The sequence below is a fragment of the Acomys minous genome, assembly GCF_964271855.1.
Source record: "Acomys minous genome assembly, chromosome: 1".
NCBI classification, from domain to species: Eukaryota; Metazoa; Chordata; class Mammalia; order Rodentia; family Muridae; genus Acomys; species Acomys minous.
In genome coordinates this window covers 139,537,706-139,562,532 of record NC_140483.1, presented here as the reverse complement: position 1 = coordinate 139,562,532, position 24,827 = coordinate 139,537,706, and the positions used below count along the sequence as shown (strand labels likewise).

The 24,827-nt window shown below is 47.8% G+C and overlaps 1 protein-coding gene across 3 annotated transcripts in view; it reads right to left on the bottom strand.

Annotated features, from left to right (window-relative positions):
- The window catches only part of LOC311598034 (gamma-aminobutyric acid receptor subunit rho-2), a 38,569-nt gene extending 15,080 nt beyond the window's left edge, over positions 1-23,489 (bottom strand). The window contains exons 1-4 of one of the 3 annotated variants that reach the window (XM_084782788.1): positions 23,178-23,489; positions 12,889-12,995; positions 3,771-3,838; positions 255-478 (exon numbers count right to left, since the gene is read on the bottom strand). In XM_084782788.1, the coding sequence (XP_084638914.1) occupies positions 255-478; positions 3,771-3,838; positions 12,889-12,995; positions 23,178-23,365 (587 nt within the window). In that variant the 5' untranslated portion in view covers positions 23,366-23,489. Of the gene's footprint in view, positions 1-254; positions 479-3,770; positions 3,839-12,888; positions 12,996-19,043; positions 19,289-21,955; positions 22,200-23,177 lie in introns of those variants that run through there. The other 2 variants (XM_084782790.1, XM_084782789.1) reach the window with 2 other exon arrangements.
- Between the last annotated feature and the right edge of the window lie 1,338 nt (positions 23,490-24,827).

Genomic DNA, 24,827 nt, shown 5'->3' with positions numbered 1-24,827 from the left:
CTTAGCAAACAGCAGCTACTGTTATTAATTTTAACTTTTCATTGCCAAATCAACTAGACTCATAATTAGTCTCTAAGGGATAAAAAAAAAAAAGGCATTGTCCCCCTCAAGTCAAGTATAAGTCCCCAGCAAAGAGGGAGCATCAGACTGACATCCAAAGGCCGTGTCACCCCCCATAGACCCTGCTACAGAGACAAGCTCATCAGGGCCAGAGATGACACTGGCCAAAGGATTAGTGGCCCTCGGACTGTTACCTCATGCTATACAGCACGTGGCCATCAGGGAACACTCTCAGCATGATGTTGTCAGTGGTGGCGTCGTGAGTGAACGACCTTTTGGAGTGAACAAAGAAGACGTCGGGAACCCAGATCTTCTTCACGAGCCGCCCGTCAAAGGTCATGCTCTTGTTGCTGGTGCTGGGAAAGGCCAGCCTCTCGTCCCTCCAGTAGTGCCGTAGGTACAGGGTCATGGTGAAGTCCTGGGAGCCAGGAAGAAGCCAGAGCAGGGCAGTTACACAGAAAGGCTCAGAGAGCATCCTGCCTGCAACTGACCCACCGTCCTCCACTGCAGAATACTCTCGATTCCGCCTCCAGACTCAGAGGGACAGCTCTGCGGTCCTGGGCATGGTGGCCAGCGTGATATCGCATTGTGGCCGTAGGGAAAACATGGCTCTCTTTTGCAACTGAAAACACATCCGTGGGGGCCACAGCGCGGCCAGAGCCCAGCAGGGTATACTGCTTCTAAAACCCTGGCCTTTCTCACCAGGTCCCTGTGCACAGAGTTTCTTACTATAACAGAAGAAAAACTCCAGCGGTCAGTTTGGAAAGGAAAGTGTCACGATCCCCTTCGGTGAATTTTGTAAGAAGAAAAGGGCCTCAAGGTCAAAGGAAGAATGTTAGACAGGAACGGTATGATAAATGGAGATCCAAACATGGGGGGAGGGGCGCCTCTCCTTAAAGCATGGACAGGAGTTGGAAGAGAGGAAGGAGGAGGTGGGGGAGGTGAAGAGGGCGGTGCAGGGGGAGGGAGGCTAGAACAACAGGTGTGGGCGGGGAAGGAGGCTTTTCAGGTAACAGTCTCCCCAGTTATCCCCCACAAAAGCCTCAAACCAGTGCCCCACCCCACCCCCCACCCCCCAAACAGAGGAATGAGTTGACTTTTAATAACTCTTTAAAGGTGTGGGGAGTTTCAGCCGGGCGTGGTGGCGCACGCCTGTAATCCCAGCACTCGGGAGGCAGAGGCAGGTGGATCGCTGTGAGCCTGGTCTACAAAGTGACTCCAGGACAGCCAAGGCTAACACAGAGAGACCCTGTCTCGGGGAAAAAAAAAAAGGTGTGGGGATTTCACATCGCATAATTTAGTTCCGCACAGAATACGCGACGAGGAGCATAAACTGAGAGCTCAGGCATCCTCAAGCACTGGGCGTCAGCGGAGGGGGTCAGTCTCAGGAGCCTGGACAGTCAGGTGACCCTCCCACAAAGATCTCTACCCCTGGACTTGTGAGGGCCTTGAGGGCAGAACCGTGGTCTTCACACAGTGAGTTACCATTCACCACTGAATTTAATGCCTTGCAAAAACACACGGCGGCGAGAGCTCCATAACTGATTGCTGAGTGAGGGCTGGGCGCGTAGCTCAGCGTAGAGCACTCACCTGAATCACGCACACTTGCTACCGTTTCAGCCTGAAGCCTTATCTTGTTTTTTAAAAAAAGAAAGAAAGAAAAGGTGTCTCCTGCCCTGTAGAGCTGCCGCTGCCGTAAACCAAGAGCTGGGCCGTTCGACCATAAGCCAGAGCTAAGACACAAGTTACAGTGGGAGGCGGGGTAACCTCCCAGAAGACCTTCTTCCGGGAGCAGATGAAGAAAAGAATGGTGGGTAGAGAAGACACTCCAGGAGTGGGGGAGGGGGAGAGACCCCAAGATTAGGCCCACATGAGTCTATTCCTAGACTAATCTAGTTACCAGTGCGTCAGCACTTGCCGCAACTGCTCTTCTATGCACAAAAAAATAGTAGCTAATTAGGAGTGGGATGGGACCAGCCTCTTTGGTCACACGCTGGAGAGCATGTGTGAGGGACCCCAGGGAGTGGGGTAAGGGCCATATTGCAAATTCTCAGGTCCCAACTGTGTGAGGCCAGCTTGGATGGTCTCTGCCTGCTACTTCATTTTGCTGCCATCCTACTTCCTCTCTGGCTGCGGGCTCTCTAAGCAGGGCAAGCCACATGTCCTGGCTGGTTTTCTGTCAACTCGACACAAGCCAGAATCATATCGGAAGAAGAACCTCAACAGAGAAAATGCCTCCAACGGTCTATTGACAAGTCTGTAGTGCACTTTCTTAACTGATGATTGACAGTAGAAGGCCTGGCTCATTGTGGTGGTGCCCACCATGGGCAGGCTGAAGCTGGGCACGTGCCTTTGATCCCAGCAATCAGGAGGCAGAGGCAGGCAGACCTTTGTGAAGCCAGCCTGAACCACACAGGGAGAGCCTGTCTCCAAAAAAAAAAAAAAAAAGAAAGAAAGAAAAGAAAAGGAAAAAAGCGAGTTGAGCAAGCCAGTAAGCAGTGTTCCTCCATAATTTCTGCTTCAGTTCCTGCCTCTGGGTTCCTGTCTTGAGTTCCTGTCCTGACTTCCCTGGGTGATGGGCTGTGTGAGCCAAATAAACCCTTCCTCTGTATGGTGCTTTAGGTCATGGTGTTTTATCACAGCAACAGAAACCCTCACTAAGACACCACTTCTCCCCCAGGATACCGATCAGAAGTCATTCTTGAAGGAGGGCAGATGGCTCATCATCCCCAGATGCAGCATCCAATTGTGGTCTAGGGAAGCCAGGCTGAGCCCAGAGCCAGCGGAACCCAGCTGTTGGCTACCCAAGGGATCCAGCAAATTGTGCTGCGGTATCTTGGAGACCTTCACCTTCCACCCTAGACCATGTTCTTGCCAGGAGCTGGACTTTCTCAGTCAACTTGGAGGCAGGGGAGTCCTAGGAGCTCAGTGGGGTGTCTGCTTAGAGGTGCAAGACCTTGTATTTGCTTGCCAAAACCAGAGGACAAGGATGGGGCTAGAGGAAGAGGAGGAGAGAGGAAGAAAGGAAGGAAGGAAGGAAGGAGAGGAGAGGAGGAGGGAAGAGAAGTTCCTAAATAAATCCATTGCACAGCTAGATTGTGTGAGTTACGAAGGAAAAACAGAAGCCCCAGACTGCGTGCTTAGGTGAAACTCTGAGGAACTTTATCTCAACGGAGACATAAAGGGTAAGAAAGAAGGCTCCTGGGAGGACCCAGAGGAAGGCCATTGCAGAAGTTTGTAAACGAAAAGAGCAGGACACAGAACAAAGAGGGCTGAAGGCATGGAGGGGCAAGCTCCCCCTTCAAGGTGAGTGAGCCTCCACAAGACAGGCAAAAGATGGGCATGGCCTTGGAGGGGGAGGTGGGTGGGGTGAGGGGGAGGAGGGAAGCTATGCTCACACAAGAATGAAAAAATCAATGCACCGAAGGATTTCAATCAAAATACCCATGTCTAGCACTCCCCCAGACGTGACTCATTGGGCATCTTGTATTTTATTGCCTGCAGCATGCCTTCCAAAGGCCTCAGTCCCCCGCTAATTTTACCAGTGGAAACAAAAACCCTGCTCTAGATTTTACTTGTCCTGGGCCAACTTCCAAGACCCAATCTGGTCACCTTCAGCTTTCACAGCTACAACCTGCACCCCAGAGGCCCCCCCGACATGCGCTCAGCAGTGTTATCCCTCCCTGAAGCCAGCCTGGGGCAGCACCTACCATGTCCACCTCGGAGATGCTGTCCAGGCTCTCGACCTGCACGTCCACGCCCACAGGGATGGCAGGGCCTGTAGAAGAGCAGAGACAGCCGATTAAGGTGCAGTCTTCCTCACTTGGGGCTGAGAGACCACCAGCCACCATCCCTGTGGAGTCAGGGCTGCTTCAGGGGTGACGCAGGGGCTCAGAAGTCTATGTGGGGTGTTTCCTGCTAGTTCTTGATGTGTAAGGTCCCTACACAGTTATCACTGAGGTCAGAGACTCAGTGGGTCTCATGGGTCGGCACTCCATGCCAGTCCTAGACTGCTTGCTGGGCCAGTTAAGAGCCAGACTAGGCCGAGTCTGCAAGGTAGATGGAATAGTGTGGCTTCTGTGCCTGAGCGAGATCTTGGTTAGAGCACCTTCCTACAGAGGAGCTAACATACAGCTGGACTTCTGCCCCCTGGTAGCTTCAGTCTAGTGTGAGACAGCACTGCAAAAGGTAAAGGCACATCGGGCGAGATTCTATGGCCAGATTTCTGAAACTGCTTATCTGTGGGTTTATCTAGGAGCCTGCTTTTTTTTTTTCCTTTGAGTTGGATGGTAGTTACATTGGCAAGTGTATTTAGTGAGAGGTTAGTGAGCTCAGCACTTAATTTGTGCAGGGTTTTTTGTTTTGTTTTGGTTTTGGTTTTTTTGGTTTTTTTGGTTTTTGGTTTTTCTAGATAATGTCTCTCTGTGTAGCCTTGGCTGTCCTGGACTCTTTGTAGACCAGGCTGGCCTCAAACTCACAAAGATCCACCTGCCTCTGCTCACGAGTGCTGGGATTAAAGGTGTACGCCACTATGCCCAGCTGTGCAGTTTTTTTTAAATGCATGTATACTGTAGAAAAAAATTTAATGAGTTTGATATTCATATAGTGGTGCATGCCTGTAATCTCAGCTAGTCAGGAAGTTAAGTCAGGAAGGTTGGGTTTGTTTTAATGTGTGTGTGTGTGTGTGTGTGTGTGTGTGTGTGTGTGTTTTATGTGTATGAGAATTGCCTGCATGCATATATATGTGCACCACATGCATGCTTGGTGCCATGGACCCCCTGGAACTGCAGTTACAGACAGTTGTGAGCTGCCACAGGGGTCCTGGGAATTGAACCCAGGTCCTCTGGAGCAGCCAGTGCTCCTAATGGCTGAGCCAATTCTTCCAGCCCCAGGAAGATTGAATTTTGAGGCCATCCTTGGCAACTTGGCTGCATCGGGGCTCAATTTTCTTTTGAAATAAAAAACTAGGGAATATATTATAATATTCAGAACATTTTTAAAAAGGAGAAGAAATAAAAACTTGGGGTTTAGTGAGCATATTTAACATCTTTACATTCGTAGCCAAACAGCCATTCTCAAGAGTCAGGTGAAGTTGAGTCTGTAATTAAAACTGTCCCACAAAGAAAATAACAGGTCCAGCAAAGCACCAATGGTTTAGAAGGAGTTAGCCCTGTTCTATACCCACTCCCAGAAGTTATAGAAAGAAAGCTTATGAAACCAAAAGAGAGATCCAAAAACATCCATTTATTTCATGATATCAAAACAAAATGAAAAAGCAAAACCATGAGGCAACCTCACTCAGAACACAGACTCTAAACTCCTAATAAACCAACAACAGTGTCTGTTACTAAACTTTAGGGTTTATTTGTTTATTTAGGGTGTTTTTCTGGGTGTCAAGTCACCTGGGACTGGATTTACAGAGAGTTGTAAGTCACCATCTGGGTACAAGGACTCAAACCCATAGTCCTTTGCAAGAACAGTTGCCTAATTGCTCCAGTCCCCTGGTGCTAAATTTTAAAATATGGTATGTCATGTTTAAATCAGGTTTATCTTAGGAACTGAGCATTTATTTGTAAGGTTGAGACTGTGTGTGTGTGTGTGTGTGTGTGTGTGTGTGTGTGTGTGTGTGTGTTGTTACAGAATTGAACTTACGGTCTTCTACATGCTGGACAAACCCATCTCTACCACTGGAAATAATCAAGGGATTCTACAGCTAACAACAGGAGGCTGAGTGGTGCTGGGAACAAACCTCATCTATGGTGGGCAAGAACCCCATCACCAACTTACTTCCCAGTCTGCTCTCTTCTTTGTGAAAGCATCAGTTACCAGAGTTGTGCGGGCTTATGGGGGCAATGCTAGAAGGAAACAGGCACCAAAGAGGGGACCTGGTATTAGGATCGACTTCTCCTGGGAGCATTTGTCAGTTCTGCGGGGGGTTGGGGGGGGCCAGAGCCAGGGGTGTGCGTGGTGCTTTAGATGATTTCCAGGGCATCACGAAAAGAGACTAGAGCGCAGAGCCACCGGTGGGGCTGTTTTATACTACCTCTCTGAAGACTACACCTTAGTAGTGAGGATAGAGAGAGGTTCACTTTAATGTACAGCTTAATGTGCAGAACGCAATGCACAGCTCGCCTCCAGACCATGCCAATGTCTGTCTTCATCAGTTTTCTAATGCCATGACAAAGCACCACGATGAAGGCAACTTTATAAAAGGAAACATTTCATTTGGGGCTCACGTATGCAGGTTACAGTCCGTGACCATCACTGAGGAAGCATGGCAACAGGCAAGCGGGCACAGCACTGAGGCGGTTAGCTGAGAGCTTATATCCTGACCCACAAGCACAAGACAGAATGACAACAGGCACCCTTGAAACCTCAAAGCTCATTCCCAGTGACGCACCCCCCTCTAATAAGGCCACACCTCCTAGTCCTTCCTGAACAGTTCCACCAACTGGAGGCCACACATTTAAATAGATGAGCCTGTGGGAACCATTTGTCTGCAAACTGTCACATTTCAATCCCTGGCTCTCATAGGGTCCTGGCCATATCATAATGGAAAATGCATTTAGTGCACCTTCAAAGGTCTCCGTAGTCTTTCAACACAGTTTACAAGTGAGAGACTCCTCTGAGACTTGACTCTGAGATCTCTTAATTGTAACCTCCTGTATGATCAAAAAGCAAATTACAGACTTCCAACATACACTTACACTTAATATACATTACCATTCCAAAGGGGGGCAGGAGTGGGGCCATAGTGAGGAACTACTGGACCAAAGCAAGACCAAAACCCATCAGGGCAAACTTCCAATCCTGAAACTATGTATCTGATGTCAAGGGTTTAGATGACTTTGCTCTTCCAGCTTCGCTGTCAACAGCACACTTCTCTCTCTTCGGCTGGATCTACTCCTGTCTTTAGCTCACCCTGAAAGATATCCCACAGCTTTGTCACCTCCAAAATCATGAAACCACTATCAGAATCTAGATGTCACAGAGGTATCTCTGGGCCTCCATGCAAGGATTCCCCTTGACACACTTCTGGTCTCAGCAGCTCTCCTTAACCATTGAGGAAGATTCTACCACCCTTTGCTCATTGCTGTGAAGTGACACCATGACCAAAGTAACTCTTACAAAGGAAAGCATTTCACTGGGGCTGGCTTACAGTTTCAAAAGTTTAGTCCATTAACATCATGGCAGGAAGCATGGCAGCATGCAGGCAAACATGGTGCTCAGAGGAGCCGAGAGTTCTACATCTTGATCCGCAGGCAGAAGATGGAGACTGTGTTTCACCCTGGGTGTAGCTTGAGCATATATAACCTCAAAGCCTCCAACAAGGCCACACCTACTCCAACAAGACCACACCTACTCCAACAAGGCCACACCTACTCCAATAAGACCACACCTACTCCAACAAGACCACACCTACTCCAATAAGACCACACCTACTCCAATAAGGCCATACAACCTAATAGGGCTCCTCCCTAAGGCCAAGCGTTCAAACACAGGAGTCTGTGGGGCTATACCTATTCAAACCACCACATTCACATAGCCTCCATGAAGCTAAAGCCAGAAATGGCTGAAAATGCTGTTTTTGGCTGCTTAGGTTGGAGCCTGGCCCCTCCTTGAATTACAATTGCATAAGCTTTGATTTGCTGTTGCTTCTAGGGAACAGAAGATTCCTCAAGCCCTTTCCTTTCACAGATGGCAGGATTATCAGGTTAGGGTCTTGCCCTGAGGGCACTCCTCCCTTATTCCATATCACCTGGGGTCCTTCCTAATCTTCAGCATAAGCTTTAGGCCCAACACTGCATTTCCTGGAACTCTTTTTCTCTCCTGACTATACATTCTGTGTATCTTGTTTGTTCTTTTCCTTGTAGACCTGCATAAAACAGAGGCAGATTAGGCTGCCTTAAAATCTCCTCCGCCAAGAAAAATTAGTCCATTATCTTGTCAATTTTCAGGCAAATTTCTAGGACAAGGGCAAAAAGCAGCCACATTCTTTGTCAAAATAAGCCCAGTTGCTAATATTGTTCCCATCTGAAACTTCTTGAGCTGGGCCTCCACAGTTCCCACTTCTCTCAGCACTTTCAACCCCTTGAGCCCTCCTCCAAAAATCCATGGTCAGGCCTGTCACAGCAATCCTGTCACCACAATCTGTATTAGTCAGGGTTCTCTAGAGAAATGGAACCAACAGAATGAATCTATGCACTTTAAGAGGGAATTTATGAGAGTCGTTTACAAGTTGTGGTCCTGCTAGTCCAACAATGGCTGTCCCCTAAAGAAAAGGCCAAGAGTCTGGTAGTTGTTCAGTCCACGAGGCTGGATGTCTCAGCCGGTCTTCAGTCTGGATTGGAATCCCAAAGAAACAAGTCCTGATACCAGTAAAGGCATGCCTCCAACGCAGCATGGATGAACTTGCCAGCAAGAGTAAGAGAAAGCAGGCAGAAAGCAAAAGCTCCTTCCTCCCATGTTTATGTGGGTGCCCTTATAAGGTGTGGCCCACATTTAGGGTGGGTCTCATACCTCAAACGATCCAGTGAAGAATATTTCTTCACAGGCGTGTCCAGCTGCGTGGGCATGAGTTGATTCCAGAGGTGGTCAAGTTGACAGCTAAGATGAGCCATCCCAGTGTCTGAGAGTGAGTTAAAGCTACCAGGAATGTTAGTGCCACCAGGTACCTGACTGCACTCAAGAAAACATCTGAATAACCAAAACCAGAGTGGAAGACAAGCCTATGGATGGTAGTTTGCCCCTTCTGGACTTACATGATCTAACACGCTCCAGATAGAGTGGAGAGCCATTTCTTTTACTCAGTTCCCCTTCTGGCCTGTGTCTCCTCTCACCTCCTGTCACTTCACCACTATCCTACATGTCACCTACAAGATGCTAACTGCTTAAGTCTGTCCTGGCCCTGCCCACCAACATCCCCATGTTGTGATCATCTGGTAAGGGGGACAGGAGGGAAACATCCTGCCACCTCTGGGGAGAGGTGTAGGGTTCGTGTATTTGGACACACACATGAGTGCATGTGTACTCGAGTGTTTGTATGATATAGATGGTAGTTTGCCCCTTCTGGACTTATATGATCTAACACGCTCCAGATAGAGTGAAGAGCCATTTCTTTTACTCAATTCCCCTTCTGGCCTGTGTCTCCTCTCACCTCCTGTCACTTCACCCATGTTGTGGGTTCTCCATAGATGGAGAAGCTGGATTATCCTTATTCTGGGAAACAGATTTCTTAAAAACTATGCAATATCAATTTTTAAAACAAACAGTTGCATTGTCATGCTGTCTGGATGAGTTTTGGTCTTGATTGTTGGCTTTAGTGTGGCCAACAGAGAGTTCTCTGAGGTTCAGCTTTCTCATCTGTCTACTAGGTAGGTCCCTTACTTTTGATGCTCTGCAGAAAGCCTGTGAGGGGTCCTCCACACCACCCAGACTGTCTTCTTTTAGTCATGATTTAAAAGCCCAGATTTTGGAGGCTACACAGTTGCCAGTCATCTCCAGTTTCCCACTAGCTTTGCTGACAAGGCCTTCAGCTTGCCCTCTGCGGTGCACTACTGTTCAGAGACAGGGATATTTTGCAGAAAGCACCAATTCTCCCATTGGGCCTGTATAAGTGCTTGATGCGTGATGAAAACAGAATGGAAAGGCTGGATCTCTGCCCTTATATTGTGCCTGACCCCTGTAACCTCTGGGTCAGGTTGGCTTGACCTAATCTTGCATAACCGCTTCCCTCTTTTTCATGCCCAGATAAACGTCACTAAGGCGACATCCCCTTCTAGGCCACTGTTGTATCACCTAGGCGTCTCCAAGTCCTGCCCATGACCTCCTCCTCCTCCTCCTCCTCCTCCTCCTCCTCCTCCTCTGTTCCTCCCTACAATGCCTCTACACATAGCTGACACCCCAGACAGTCATCTTTGGCAACGGCCTCCCGGCTTTTGTTAGTTTCCCAATGCATCCTTTTTGTGGCCCAACAGTTTGCCCTTAAATCACTGGCCTTTTCAAGCGGTGAATAAAGAGTAGCAGGCTGTTCTCATGAGCAGTAATGGTAGCATGCCACTGTCCCCCTGGCAGGGCTCACTTGCTTAGAGGACAAGCCTGTACCTTACTCCTCCTGGTGTCACCTCCAGGTGACTAAACAGGGGGTGGGGCTGCTGAGGGCCTGATCCATGCTAGAGGAAAGACTGTCTCCCAGCCTCCTGGCACTGGTGTTCAGGTTACTGAGGAGCTGCACTGAAAATCTGGCTCCCAGTGAAGTGGCAGGCATCCTGAGTGGCTCTCTGTCATACTAGTACAGCCTACAGTGCCTGGATACACCCAGCATGGCTCTGGGTTGTCACCTGGGCCTGCGCTCCAAGGCTGCTGTAGGAGCGTGTGCTTTCCCCAGCAGAGTGGGCAGATGCAGGACTGAGACCATACACAGGACACAGCAGGGAGGCCCAGTAGCAAAATGCTACTAGCATTGCTAGCATTGCTAGTATAGTAGTGTGTGTTCCTAGTTACCATGGAAATGGAAACGGAGTGTCTGTGATACCCTGGGTCACCTATAAAGAAGTTGCCACATCAAACGAATACAGAAATCATGGAGGGTTGTCCATGGGCAAAGAACTCTTCAGGCACCTTTTACAGAGCCTCTTTTTATGACGACATGTTCTCAAACTAACAAAATCAGTTAGAATGAAAAACAAAATTGTAATAACAATTCCTTATTGAGTGTCCTAACTTGATGGTTTGGGTGTCAGATTGTTAAAAAATAAATAAATAAATAAATCGTGGCTCTAGAATATTATTTTTTAGTAGACCATGAAGTTAGCACGTGGGGAACCCTGGTTTCAGTCCCAGCTTAGAAGGGGGCGGGGAAGGGGAGGGGGAGAAGGAGAGGAAGGAGAAGGAGGAAGAGGAGGAGGAAGAAGAGGAGGAGGAGAATGGAGGAAGGGGAAGAAAACAGGAGAAAGGGATAGATGGATGTGCAGCTTAACTTGAGTAAGTCCTCACCTGTCTCAGTGCCTCCCAGATCCACACAGCTTCACCCACTGACCAGTAAACTCAACATTCCATGCTAATGTTGTCTGCTACAACAAGCCCTGAGCATGGCAGCCACAGTGTGGGGGTGGCTGATGAAGTTCCTTTCTCCAGGAGCTTAGAACGAATGAAAGATGTAACACAGTGATGGCAGGTGCACCCACAGATGCAACCAGAGGCTAGAAGAAGGCCTAGTTAAATCCAAATCTAGGCAATAGAGAAAATTCCAGGGGCTGGAGAGATGGCTCTGTGGTTGAGAGCATGTATGTCTCTCCCAGAGGACCCGAGTTCAATCCCCAGCTCCCACTGGACTATGTAAGGAGACCTCAGACATGAGTGGTCCCTGCCGCAGTAGCCATTGCCTTTTGCTGCTATTAGCACTCAGCCTGCGTGCCCCTGCATCCCCTGTACCTGCCTTGATGCTGAGAGACACTGCCTAGGTTCTTTTTCCTTTCTTGTCAGCCTTTTCCTCTGTGGTCCCCATGACACAACTTCCTGTGAGTCTCCTTTCAAGATCATAAGACCCTGACTCAGCCAACATTTCCTATTCCCACAGCCAGCTGTCCTCCAAGGCAGCTGACTCAACCTCTCTCCTGGGATGAATCTCTGGTCCACCTAACACAGCTGAACTATAAAGGCCTGTCCGAATTCTTCACCTTTATGCCCTAAACAGACATACATACTATGTGATTCTAAAATAAACTCAGTGTGGCTGGCGAAATAGCTCAACAGATAAGTACTTGCCACACAAGCCTGATGACCTAAGCTCCATGCAGAATCTGCATTAAATACATTGCCTTTTAAAATGCAAAAGTCTATAAGACAAATTAATTTCTAAATCCTCCAGCAGTCACACAAGAGGAAGGTCTGACAGCTGGACTTTCTGCAAGGACGTGAATGAACATGCATGTGTCAAGGGCTTTGCATATATTATCCTGTTATCTGGACAGAACTCCCATGTGTTGATTACTGTTCCCACTTCAAAGATTTATTTATTTATTTATTTATTTATTTATTTATTTATTATGTATACAATGTTCTGTCTGCATGTACACCTTCAGGCCAGAAGAGGGCATCATATCACATTACATTATAGATGGCTGTGAGCCACCATGTGGTCGCTGGGGATTGAACTCAGGACCTTTGGAAGAGCAGGCGGCGCTCTTACCCACTGAGCCATCTCTCCAGCTCACTGTTCCCACTTCATAAAGGAGCAAACAGAGGCTCAGAAGAGATTGGTGGCCTGCCTGAGGTTTAGCAGTTAGACTAGACAGAGATGGAGCCAGATACCCTGTGTGGCAGGACATTATGACCCTGCCTGGAATTCCCTGTGTTTTGAGAAAAGCCTGCAGCTGGGTTGCTATGGCAATATGCTTCCCTGCCTTCTGACTTATAAATACTGCTGCCTGACTAATAAAGTTTGAGAGCTTGATCAGTCAGACTTGCTCTCCTTCTTTGTGTCTTGCATTCCAACAGGTGAACCTCCTCCTGAGTTTTAGTCGAACCCCACAGGCCAGGGCAACATGCTGCCTCCTTCCCTAGTTGCCATGGCCTGGATGTGGACGCTCTACAAAACGTAAATGTTGGAGTACAGCTGGGCCCCCATGTGATGTAACAGGGAATGGGTGTGGAGCCTTCTTCTGAATAAGATTCATACTCTTTGACAACTTCTCTCCTTAGAGAGTTTATCTCACTCAGCAAGCTGTGGCTAAGAAAATGGTGCAGACTGTACCTTAGCGTGGCAGCTCTGGAGACAGGGAGACGAGGTGGCTGGGGCCCAACCATTAGGGGAGGACGCCCTCTTACCTCCAAAGGCTGGCCTCATGGTGAAGTCATGGTCCTCCACTCTGAGCAGGGGCGGAGGTTTTCCTGTCCCGATTTTGGTTACATCCAGGTTCTTTTTATACAAGTGGCTACAAAGAAACAAAGATGTTTTTCCATGGCTCAGCAAGGCACAGGGAGAGACCGATTGGACGATTGGACAGATGACTCCCTGCAGGTGACTTTTCTCCAGCACACACAAGGAAGGAGGAGGCTAAAGCAATGTCCACACCACCTACACCCTCACAAGGATGCCCACCCGAGGACAGGTCCTTCTGAAACATTTCTGGGAGCATCTATCTTCTGCAGCAGAATATTTTTCTACCCAGCAAGGTCTTAGTTAGTTTCAAGAGGATAAAAATAGTTAAGTTGAGGGATGGCGAAAATTATGTTTTTTTCTTTAAAAAAAAATTTTTTTTTCTCTCAAAGCTGAGCATGGTGGCTTGGTGACACACACCTTTAATCCCAGAACTCAGGAGGCGGAGGCAGGTGGATCTCTGTGAGTTTTGAGGCCAGCCTGGTCTGTAGAGTTTGTTCCAGGACAGTCAGGGCTGCACAGTGAGATTCATGTGTTACAGTACGGTTTGTAATAAATAATGCTGTGATATAAGCATTGTAAAAGCTCTAAACACTGCTTTCCCCAGCTAAACCTGGAGCGCTCCTGTAAGTCCAGGGGACAGATCTGTACACACACCCCCATCTAGCTAGTTCACTAGCTAGCTAGATTAATTTTGTCACCATAACCATACAGTCTAGAACATTCAGACCCAGGATATTGTGAAGCATTCGCCCACTGGTTGTTATTCTGTGTCAGGGAGGACAGTTACTCTATGTGGGGTACCTGGGCTGTATCGTTTGTATTTCTCAGTCAACCTAAAAGGTGGGATCTGAGCTCACCTCTGTTTGTCTGTGCTAGGCACGAAGCCCAGCACACACTAGACGGTAACATGGAAGGATGCCCCTGCCAGCTTCTAGAGTGAGTTCAAACACATTCTAGCACGTTTGGCCTAAGTTGTTCTTAAACTAGATGATTCTTGGTCTTAATTGTACATTAGGATCCCGCCCCACCCCCACCCCCAGGAGCTTTCAGAAATGCTGATGTTTAGCCACAACCCAGACCACTTAAACCTGCATCTCTGGAAAGGCCCCACACTAACTGATTCCCACTCAGCCACACTGAGGACCATCGCTTCAATGTAACATCTGAAGATCCTGTGACACCTCAGTGATTACAAACTATCACTTCCTGTTGGTGGCTCTGGGACTTAACCACACTTAGAGAGCTGTCACACTGCTGCCTGGGGGCTGGGAAGATCTGAGGAGGCAAAAGGGCCGGGACTTTCTAAAGCCCTGGTGGGAGCTGGGTGAGTGGAACTTGAAAACCAGCAGGATTACTCTGGTGCTGCCATTGGCAATTTCCAGAGATGCCCGGATGCAGATTGGAGCTGACTATGTGGCTTAAGAGGTGATGTGACTAACACGTGAAAAGAGCCAGGTCTTCTCAGGGCCTGTGGGGTTTCTGGGGTTGTAAAAACAATGAGACACTTTCGTTCTGAGTGCTCAACACCCCTTTTTCATACTTTCATTTTACCCACACACTCCTGTCTCACTTTTAGGAAAAAAAAAATCGTGTTTCCTGTTTAGACTACAAAGGAAAACTGGCATGTTCCCTCTCCTGTGACCTCGGAGACGCCTGTCTTAACTTTTGTCCTCTACCACCTCTGCACAGACAGTCTAACGTAGGGGGACATCAAAGCTTTGCACACCTGTGAAGTAGCCATTAGAAATAGGCAGCCACCTACAGCTTTGATAGAATTTAGTACAATTACTATCCAGTTTCTCTCTCATGCTAGCCATGTGTAAATGCTCAAGGTCAACGCATGGCTTGTGGCTACCAGCTTGGACAGAATAGACAATGCGTTCACGATCACAGAAGGTTTTATTATTAGCTCAGGGCCAGTTTAGGGGTGGCAGGCCCCGACCCACACACAGTCCTTTATAAGCTGCAGCCTCCAGCTTAGGACCTCTTTGGGGGCTGCTCCTGTCTGTCTCACAGCCCCAGACCTCCCGGTTCGTCCTCTCACTTCAGTGAGGGCTCTGATTCCACCTGTTTCCCCTTCAACCTCGGGATGTCAGCATCCACACGGACAGCCATCTGGTAGTCCCCCAGTGCCTGGAATCAAGGTCACTTGCTTGACATATTTCTGGGAGCAGCCACTCTGCCTAACCCATTCACACCATGCGAGAGTGTTGCTGATCCTCATGGGCCTGTAACCTAGTTGAGGAGGTGGCAATAAACACGCCGATGGATAAAGGATGTCATGTCAGGGAGTGCTGAGTGCCATAAAACTACAAAACAGGGTAAAGAAAAGGAGAGAGATGGTTTGGCAGGAAAACAATTGGGATGAGCTATGGCAAAATCTTTAAAGAGGAAAGGGCAGGGTGAGCCAGGAGAGACAGGCATGGGCATGGGACACCTCTGACATGGCAGCCACCAACCTGGCTCAGTCCATCTGGTCCCAGCTGACCCACCACCAAGTCTTTTCACTCTGTCTTCAGCAAGACCCTTTCCTGTTTATGCTTTCTTGGACTGTGAGATTCTGGGACTCAGGGAGGGGTCTGACCGCTACCCTCAACCCCTGCTGCCAGGCCCCAGCTCCTCCCTCTGCCACCGCTCATTCCCATGAGCAATTTCGCCCACTCTGAACCAAAAGTAAGCCGAAGGCCAGTGTAGGCCAACCCTCCCTCCCCATGTTGCATTTCCTCAGCCTTTACCGGAAGTCGCCGCCACAGACGTGTGTGATAGTCCTTCTTTTCCTTGTATAAAACAATAAAAAGCTTACTTTTCTGAGCCAGCTTTGGGCTCCTCTCTGTACACAGTTTCCATTAGCCACATCGCACCCCACAGCAGGACCTTTTGACCACTGACGAGCCTTCCCTGATACATCACTGCCGCCTCAGTCCACGCTAACCCCGGGGCTCACTCCGGTGTCGGCCGTTCTAAAGGTTTGGATGAAAGCAGTGGCATGCGCCATGACGGTACTGTATAAAGTGCTTTTGCTTCCCCCACCCCAAGTACTTTTGGACTCAATTTTTTTCTTCACCCCAGATAAATAAGCCAGGACTATTTCTCCTAAGAGCTGGACTCCTTGTGCTGCTGCCTTCTCGGCTATCGGCAGCAGTGCCCGGCCTTAGGCCCTGCCCGTGCTGCGCTGTAGCACAGAGGCCCAGGAGGGCTCTGATAAAGCACTTGGGTTCTGCTACCCCTCGGCCTGCTCAGTCTCTACCATAGCACTGCTGCCTCCCTCTACCTCCCGCCCATCCCTCCTTCCAGTGTCACTAAGGCCATGTCCCAGCACTCCTTCTCCCTCTTAGCAATCTCTTTGCCAGGGTCCTCATGCCGGAGGTTGCACTGTCACGGCATCCCCATCCTTCCAGCCAATAGCCTAATTTCATATCCCCCGTTGGGTGCCAGAGAGACACTTGGTGCAGGACCCACATCCTCAGCTACAGTCTGAGTGGGTGTTCGATGAAAAAGGAAAGGGCCAGCTTTAGGGATGGCAGAAAATAGGGCTGCAGGCATATGCAAGCTCAAGTGCAGTCAGAGCCTTAAGAGTCACAGGAAAGTGCTGCCTACTCAAAGGCAATGGAAAAGCAATAGATGGTGTTAATCAAGCAGACAGGGGAGGGTGAGGTGACTAGCTTTGCCTTTAGACAAAAGCTCCATCATAGAAGATCGTGGCGAGAAGAAGAGCCCACTTAGCTTTCCTCTAGTAGAGCTAGACACAGAACCTGGGCCCTGTCCACTTCCCTTGGGCATGAGCAGTCATATGCAGAGGTCCTAGAGGGACTTCCATATCCTAGGAGTCTGTGGGACCAGGCCTGGTCCAGCAGCCAGAGACGGGAAAGGCTGCATAGTTAGCATGTGAAAAGAACAGGCTGAGACTCTCCCCGACACAGTCTAAAGCTGGCACAGGCACAGCAGCACTCTACAGTGTATGAAGGTGACCCATCGCTCACTGTGGTAGTAATACTAAAACACACACCTCTGGGTAAAGATTTGAGATACTACTGAAACCAGGAGTGGTGCTGCACACTTTTAATCCCAGCACTTGAGAGGCAGAGGCAGGAGGATCTCTGTGAGTTCAAGACCAGCTTGGTCTACGTAGGGAATTCTAGGACAGCCAGATTTATTTGGTGAGCCCCTATCTCAAAAAAACAAAAACAACAAAAGATGACAATGAGACAGCAATGCATGAAATTGTATGTGGACCTATATGTAACAGAGCATGCTCAAGAAAGTCTGAACTATACAAATGAACCACAAAGGCTTGTGCTATATAACATGGATATATATATATATATATATATATATATATATATATATATATATATATATATATATGGTTTTTTTATTCAGATTACATCCCAATTGTTATCCCCTCACTCTTATCTTCCCATTTCCACCCTTCCTCCCTCTTCCGCCCTATTCCCCTCCCCTAGACCTCTGACAGAAGGGGACCTCCTCTCTCACCATATGACCACATCCTATCAGGTCTCATCCAGATAGCCTGCTTCCCCTTCCTCTGTGTGCCTGCAAGGCCTCCCCACCAAGGGAAAGTGATGAAATTGGGAGTATCAGACTTCATGTCAGAGGCAGTCTCTCCCCACAACCATGGAGAATGAGCTGCCCCTTGGCTAGGTCTGAGCAGGGGGTCTGGGTTCTCTGCATGCACCGTCCCTGGGTCGGTGTACACGGCCCTTTTTGCACTGTCACTCTCTGAACTACTGTCTTGGTTTGCTATTGATGTGATAAGCACCATAAGCAGTAACAACTTGGGAAGAGAGGGGTTATTCCTTAGATAAGTAGTTCGTCACAAAGGGAAGTCAGGGCAGGAAGTCAAGCTGCAGCCTCAAGGCGGAAGCTAATGCAGAGGCCGTGGAGCTGCGCTGCTTACTGCCTGGCTCTTTATGGCTTGTTCAGCCTGCTTGCTTATAGCCCGGACCACCTGCCCAGGGGTGGCACTGCCCACAGTGGGCCGCACACTCTAACTTAATCCATCATTAATCAAGAAAATGCCCCACAGACTTGCCAACAGGCAAATCTGATGGAGGCATTTTCTCAATTGGGGTTCTCTCTTCCTAGATAACTCCAGCTTGTGTCAAGAGGACAAAAAAAAAAAAAACAAAAACAAAAACAAAAAAACAAAAACCTCCAAAAAAAACAACCAACACAGCTACTGGACTTCTCTTTGCTCCCACTTTCTCTACTGGAAATATCTTCATCGATGTCTTTCCTCCTGCAGCCACAGCTCTGCTCTGTCCTTTGTCCCAGGACCAGGGTCACCTTAGCAGGGCAGCTATCATAAGCAGATCGCCTGCAAAGACCGCAGCGGGATGGAGCTCAGAGGGCTTAGCTGATCACAAGACATTAACTGTGCCCTCTGTCCCTCAGGCGCAAATCCTTTCCTGTCAGCACACTTTCCACATCTATCTGGGGGAGCATTAGCGAACCGGAAGTCACAGAATGCCGTCACTCCAACAGCACACAGCAGGTTTAAATCCGTTGCCACTGAGGCTCAGATTTTTTTTTTTTAAATTAATTCATTTAAAAAATTCAGTTTACATCCTGGTCATAACCCCCTCCCTCTTTTCCTCCCAGCCCCACCCTCCTTCCCTTTACCCTCTCTCCCCTCCCCCACTCCTCAGAAAATGGGAGCCCCCCCCCCACTTTCCCATCCACCCCAGCTCCTCAGGTCACATCAGGACTGAGCATGTCATCTTCCCCTGAGGCCTGGCACAGCAGTCCTGCCGGGAGAAGTGATCAAAAAGCTGGCATTAGAGTTCATGTCAGAGACAGCCACTGCTTTGAACTTGGATTTTTTTCTTTCTGTCTTTCTTTCTTTCTTTCTTTCTTTCTTTCTTTCTTTCTTACTAGGGACTACTTGTTAGATAACTTGAGTCATTAAGGTCCTCTGGGCCCCGAGATAGTTATGAGGGCGATTTCTCCACTCATCTTTGATCAGGTGTGGACCTTAGCCCCAGACATCTGAGCCCCACCCACCCTTATGGGCAGAGGTCAGAACTGTTGACCCCCAGCCTGGCCTGTTATGAGAAGAAAAAGGGGCGGAGGTGCTCACCATGCCTGTGGGAGGCGGGGCAGCTCTGCCCATGGGAGGCGGTTAGCAGAGGTCTGGATCTCCATCGATTCCCTAGCAACAGGAATGGTCACACTCATTCTCACAGGCAGCTCTGCTCCACGCAGGCACTGAACTGTGAACTGTGAACTGTAGCCACTCCTCGCCAGATCCTCAAACCCCTTCCTCGGTTGGAAAAACAGAGGCTCAGCAAGATCAGGGGGGAAGGAAAAAAAATCTGCACGGCCAGAGAGTGGCTTCTCTGGCCTCTCAACTTCCTTGTCATGGGGCAAGAGTGACTTGGGGAGCAAAAGGGGCTGACCCTGGGTCAACCAGCCAGAAAACCAACAGAGGGACAGCCACAGATGGGTCCCTGAGAGACCGCAGTCAGGAAAGGGAACCATCAACGAAGCTCAAGCTCAGAGACTGGAGAAAACAGACCCATGGCCGGACCTCTGCAGACAGGAAAGGGAAGAGACGAGGAAGGAGGGGGCCAGGGAGGGGTGGGCTGAGGTAGGACGCAGAAAGACAGGAAGAAAAAGGAAGTGCTGAGTGAGAGGTGCAGCAGACTGCCTTGGCATCAGCTCAACACAGGGGAACACCAAAGGCCAGAACACGAGCAGCAGGTCTTAAAACACCCCTACTGGGCAGAATGGTTGTTTTGTATGAGAAGCTCGCCAGCAGATGCCAGAAGGCTGGCAGGTTAGAAGGCGGGGTGTGATTGTGTGTACAGTAACATGTGTATGATGTGTGACTATGTGAGGGAGACCATACACCCTGTGTGTTTGTGACAAGAACCACTTGGGTGGTACGTGTGTATGAATGAGTATATATGTTCGTGTGTGAGCAAGATTTACAAGAAGGGTCCCAAGGCGAAGAATGAAGGGGTCAGGTCGTATTTTGCTACTTGTCAGTATAATGTCACTCCTGCATAATGAAAACTTGAAATCTAAAGTGTTGGAAGCATGACTGACGTGCCCCACCTCTGAGGAGCCCCAGCTCCATGGTGGTCTGACACGTGCATGTCCTGAGAGATCCAGAAAAGACCCTGCGCTGTGCTTCCTACCATCTCGCCAGCCATGTCTCGGTGAGCGCACACCCTTTGGCTGTGTGTCATCTTTTCTCATATTAACTCCTCCATGGGACAAATGTTAAGAGATGGTCCTCACCTGAGTGTCAATATCAAGTTTCCCCAGCGCCCACATAGTGTCAGGTGGAAGTTGTGACAGCCAGGCTGCTGTGGCTGGGGTCCTAGAGTGTGGGCACCATTCTGCGGGGGCAGGGGGGGGGGAGGCAATTTCCTGCCGTGCTTTTCCTTTATTATGAGTGAACTCACACCCCTGAGGCATTCACACATTTGTAAAATGAGCCTGCTTCCCAGCATGCTCCCAGTGGGAGAGAGTGCCACAAGTTAGCAGTTGTTCTGTCACTTTGAATAAACACTGTGCTCTTCAAAGTTCGCAATGTCCATTTGAATCAAAAATACTCTAGAACTCTATTGTGAAGACATCTATTGAAAATGGTTCATGCCAGCTGGGAGTAGTGATGCAAGCCTTTAATCCCAGTACTCGGGAGGCAGAGGCAGGCAGATCTTTGTGAGTTCGAGGCCAGCCTGGTCTATAAAGTGAGTCCAGGATAGACAAGGCTACACAGAGAAACCCTGTCTCAAAAAGCCAAAAAGAAAGAAAGAAAGAAAAGAAAAAGACTCATGCCAGGTGTCACAGACATGAGGACAAGTTGTAGAGGCTTTGCTTGACAAAGTTCCAGAGACCTCCGACTGTCCAGCATGACCTCTAGACATCCAGAACAGCTGTTGAGGCCTTGCTTGACAAAGTTCCAAAGATCTCTGGCTGATCACCATTGCCCTTAAATATTAAATATGGATGGTCCTGGTGTAATTTTATCTAAAAATCTGCCTTTTCTCCTAAAACTGTCTTTTTCTCTTTATTTCTTAGCCCTAAGGAAATTCATACCAGGAAAATTTTTTCCCACAGAGAATGTTGAAAGAGGCCATCTGGCCAAGGGCTTGAGACAATGATAAGAGTTTTTGGCTCTGACTGTGAGCACCCAAGCAGAAACCGCATGTAAGGAAGTTAAGTACCTGGCTAGATACTGTTACCTATAGAAAAGTTTCTTTAAAATCTGTTCTGAGAGCAATAGAACGTGGGCTTGGAACATCATGCTTTACAGATATTTTACAATAAATAATAAAGGACCTCTTGGCAGTTAGTCTAGGCTTGGATAGCACACCTTTTGGTTTGGGACTGGGTGTAAGTCAAGTTTTTTCTTTATTAGAGAACATTTAGCTCAAGCTATCTTGCTATAACAATCTTGTAAATACAATGGCTTTAGCCCTGGAGAAATTTATGATTAAACTTTCCTGAGTATTGTTTAAGAAACAATAATCAGGTTATGCTGACCATTGCTTGGAAATTGATTGATTTTTTTTGCTGCGTGCTTTATTATACATTATACAGAACTTTTTGTATTTCTTTGTCAGACTGTTTTCTTGCTTTGCTTATTTTTGAATGCCCTATTGATTATAAAAGATCATAAAAATTATGATGTAATCTACAATGAAAAAAATTAAGCTTCACTTAAATACAATACTGGGGTTGGCCCAAGGATAAACAGGCAGACAGCAAGCAAGTGACAGACACAGAAAAGTGACTAACAGCAAGAAAGAAGAGAGATAGAAAAGAGGGTAACAATAAGCAAGAAGAGAGACAGAAAAACAAGGAAACAGTAAGCTTGTAAGAGAGACAGAAAATAAGGTTCTCGGCTTGAAAACCTTCAGTTTGTACCGCATATGCCTGGGGCTCCGGTATTTCTCTTTCCTCCGTTCCTCAATGTCTCCTCAACAGACGTTCCCCAATGGTTGGTTTCCCTTAAGCAGCTGTTCACCACCTGCTCACCTCTCCCTACCACAGTTCCACCAAGACTTTTCTTCTCTCCTCTTCACTGTTCTTGGAGCTGATCTGCGGGAGCGGCAGCCAGGGTTTCCCAGCATCCTTTGACCCTGAATCTCCTTTTCACACAACACCTGACCACGTTTCCCAAAATCAGGGCTCAGAAGTGTGACTGAACCAGGTGGTTTCTTAGGTCTCTTCCTGGCTTAGGCCTGTACTCCTGGACACAAAACCAAGATCAGTTTGGAGTGTGTTTTCTGGCAGAGTAGGACAAAGCCTCAGAGAGATCCAAGTTTCCCAGAGTGGCAGTCTCCACCGAAGAGCTACAAGCTGATTATAATGCTTACTGTTAGCTTCTTTCTGAAAATAAGGAAGTAGCCAAGGCTTAATCTAGTGTGCCTATCTACAATACTGCACCCACACATATGTGTGTGTGTGTAAAGAGAGAGAGAGAGAGAGAGAGAGAGAGAGAGAGAGAGAGAGAGAGAGAGAGAAGAGAAGAGAAGAGAAGAGAAGAGAAGAGAAGAGGAGAGGTACAATTTCCAGAAACCATTACCTGTAATAGTACATGGCCAAAACTATTTGAAGACTACTGACCTAGACAATTTGCCTCACACACTCAGCCCTGCAATAAACAAACTAACCAACGAAGACCCTATTCGATTATATTCAAAAGCACTCATTGTCAGAGAGAAGACCCAGAGGAACAAGGTGCAAAGCATGTCACACAGGGTGCTTATGTCTGACTGACTGCTCCTCTCCATGCCCAGCAGTCCTTATGCTTTCAGCTTGGGGGATCAAGTTCTGTACCTCTGTCCAAATCACATTGACTAAGAGTAGAGACGTTTTTTAATACAACAATTTTCAGTGCAAATTCTGTCAGTACACATGTACTGCTGGCAACCTAACACTTTCTCTAGAATTCAAAACAGTAACACAAAGCCCATTAATATGATCAAGTTCTTCCCTGTTAAATAATTTAAAGAATTTAAATAATAATTTAAAGCTTGGTAAAGAGTCATCTACCAAGATGCTCTTGAGGACACGGTTGTCAGAATCAAGACTTACTATAGCTCAGACCTGTGCTCAGCGCTGTGGCGAGATGTTAGCATTTTGGGAAGCTGGCAGTCCTGCTAGCTGGGGCGTTCTAATAGGACATTTAAGGAGGTAGCTTCTAGCCCTTCTGAGGAAACCTACTGGAAATGCCCCCCTCACCCAGCAAGCCTACCTTGGCTTGGACGGTTCCAGCTGCCCAGTCCATCTCTTCCTCCTGGGCTTTCTGCTCTCCACAAGAGCCATCAGGCAAAGCAGAAACAAAACAAGCCTCATAAAACAAGGCATTCTGCAGATGTCTATGAGGCAATAGGAAGCTGTGTAGGGACCTTCAACGGGGAAAATGCTCTGTGAGTTAACCATGGATCTTGTCCCCAGGGCTCTGGCAGTGCTTCTCGGAGGGGCTGTGAGGGCATGGTTGGCAAGGCTGAGTTTCCCAGCCCAGTAATAGATCCTGGTGCTTCTCTCTCCCCCCACCCCTACCCCTGAGCATTTGTCCTCCCCTCTGCTTAGAAATTGGCCATTAGTTAAGGAATCTGTCCTCCCTGGGAACTAGGGTTCCTCTGAACCCTAGAACAGCTTTGGCTAAGGCTGTTATATAAAAAAAATATTTTAAATCTCTTGAACATGCCAGCTTTTTGCTGAGATCATTAATCCATCTCTCTGGCTGCATAAAACCAGTCTGTCACATCCAGCAGCAAGGCGGCTTTGATCTCAAGTGGATTTGCATGTGTTTGGGGAATGCTAAGAAAAAACACTGATGCTTCTCCAGGGTCATTTGACTTAAGAGAGACTATGCTTTGCCTATGGCTGAGCATGGCTGCTTTTACCTCAGCTATCTACCCACCCACCCCCACCCCCAAAAAATACCCAAAGGCATGTATTTTAACTTTGAAGAATAGCATGTAAAGAGAAAAGGCATGCTTATATAACCTCATTTTCCTATCATGAGCCCTAAAATTTCTCTTTGACCCTGAACTGTGTGAAGTCAGACATCATCAACTGGCTGGACTTCTATCCTTGAAAGGGAACTGTGCACACTTGAAGTATAGAGACATATGGGGTCATGTTTAACCTGCTTGTATGCTTAGGTGTATTTTTTAATTCCTTAAAGCTTGGTAACTGTGTACTGGCCACAAAGAAACAGATCTAAGGACGGAGGTTAGGTGGAAAGAAACAAAATTGAACTTTTATTATGTGAGGAGGAAAGAATTAGAAGCAGGAAAGAGGAATGAAATGACACATCTTATTTTGTAAGGCTTCCTAATCTGAATCAGGTGGGTTAGGAAATCAAATAACCAAAGAAGATGGTGTAAGAATGTGTTAATCCCAAAGACTCCAGAAGAAAGACCACTGACCCAAATTATCATGGCCAAATCTTAAGTAGAGCAGATTTTTAAAAATTCATTAATACGGGCTGCCTCCCCCTTAGGCAGGGTGTTAGTTGACAAGCAGATCCACTAGCCTGCCTTTAGGTTGCTTAGCAAACTCTGACATCATCGCCTTCTGCCAAGTGTATGCTAGAGGTACTTCCACTGCATACCAGCATCAGATATAAAGGGCCTACCTGTCACTGCACTCTCTCTCTCTGCCTGCCTCGGTTTCTCTCCCCTGCACAGATCTTTTCCTCTCCTCTCTCTCTCCCCTTCCCCTTTCATAATAAACTTCTTTCCTAATATTAAATGTTGCAGCAGATTTCTTAGTGTTAACACAGGGTTCAAGAGATTAGCACTAGACATGGCAAGATAAGGTTTTGTTTTTTGTTTTTTGTTGTTTTTTTTTTTAACTCGGGTAGGGGGTTTTGAAATGGGAGATTTGGCAGGCA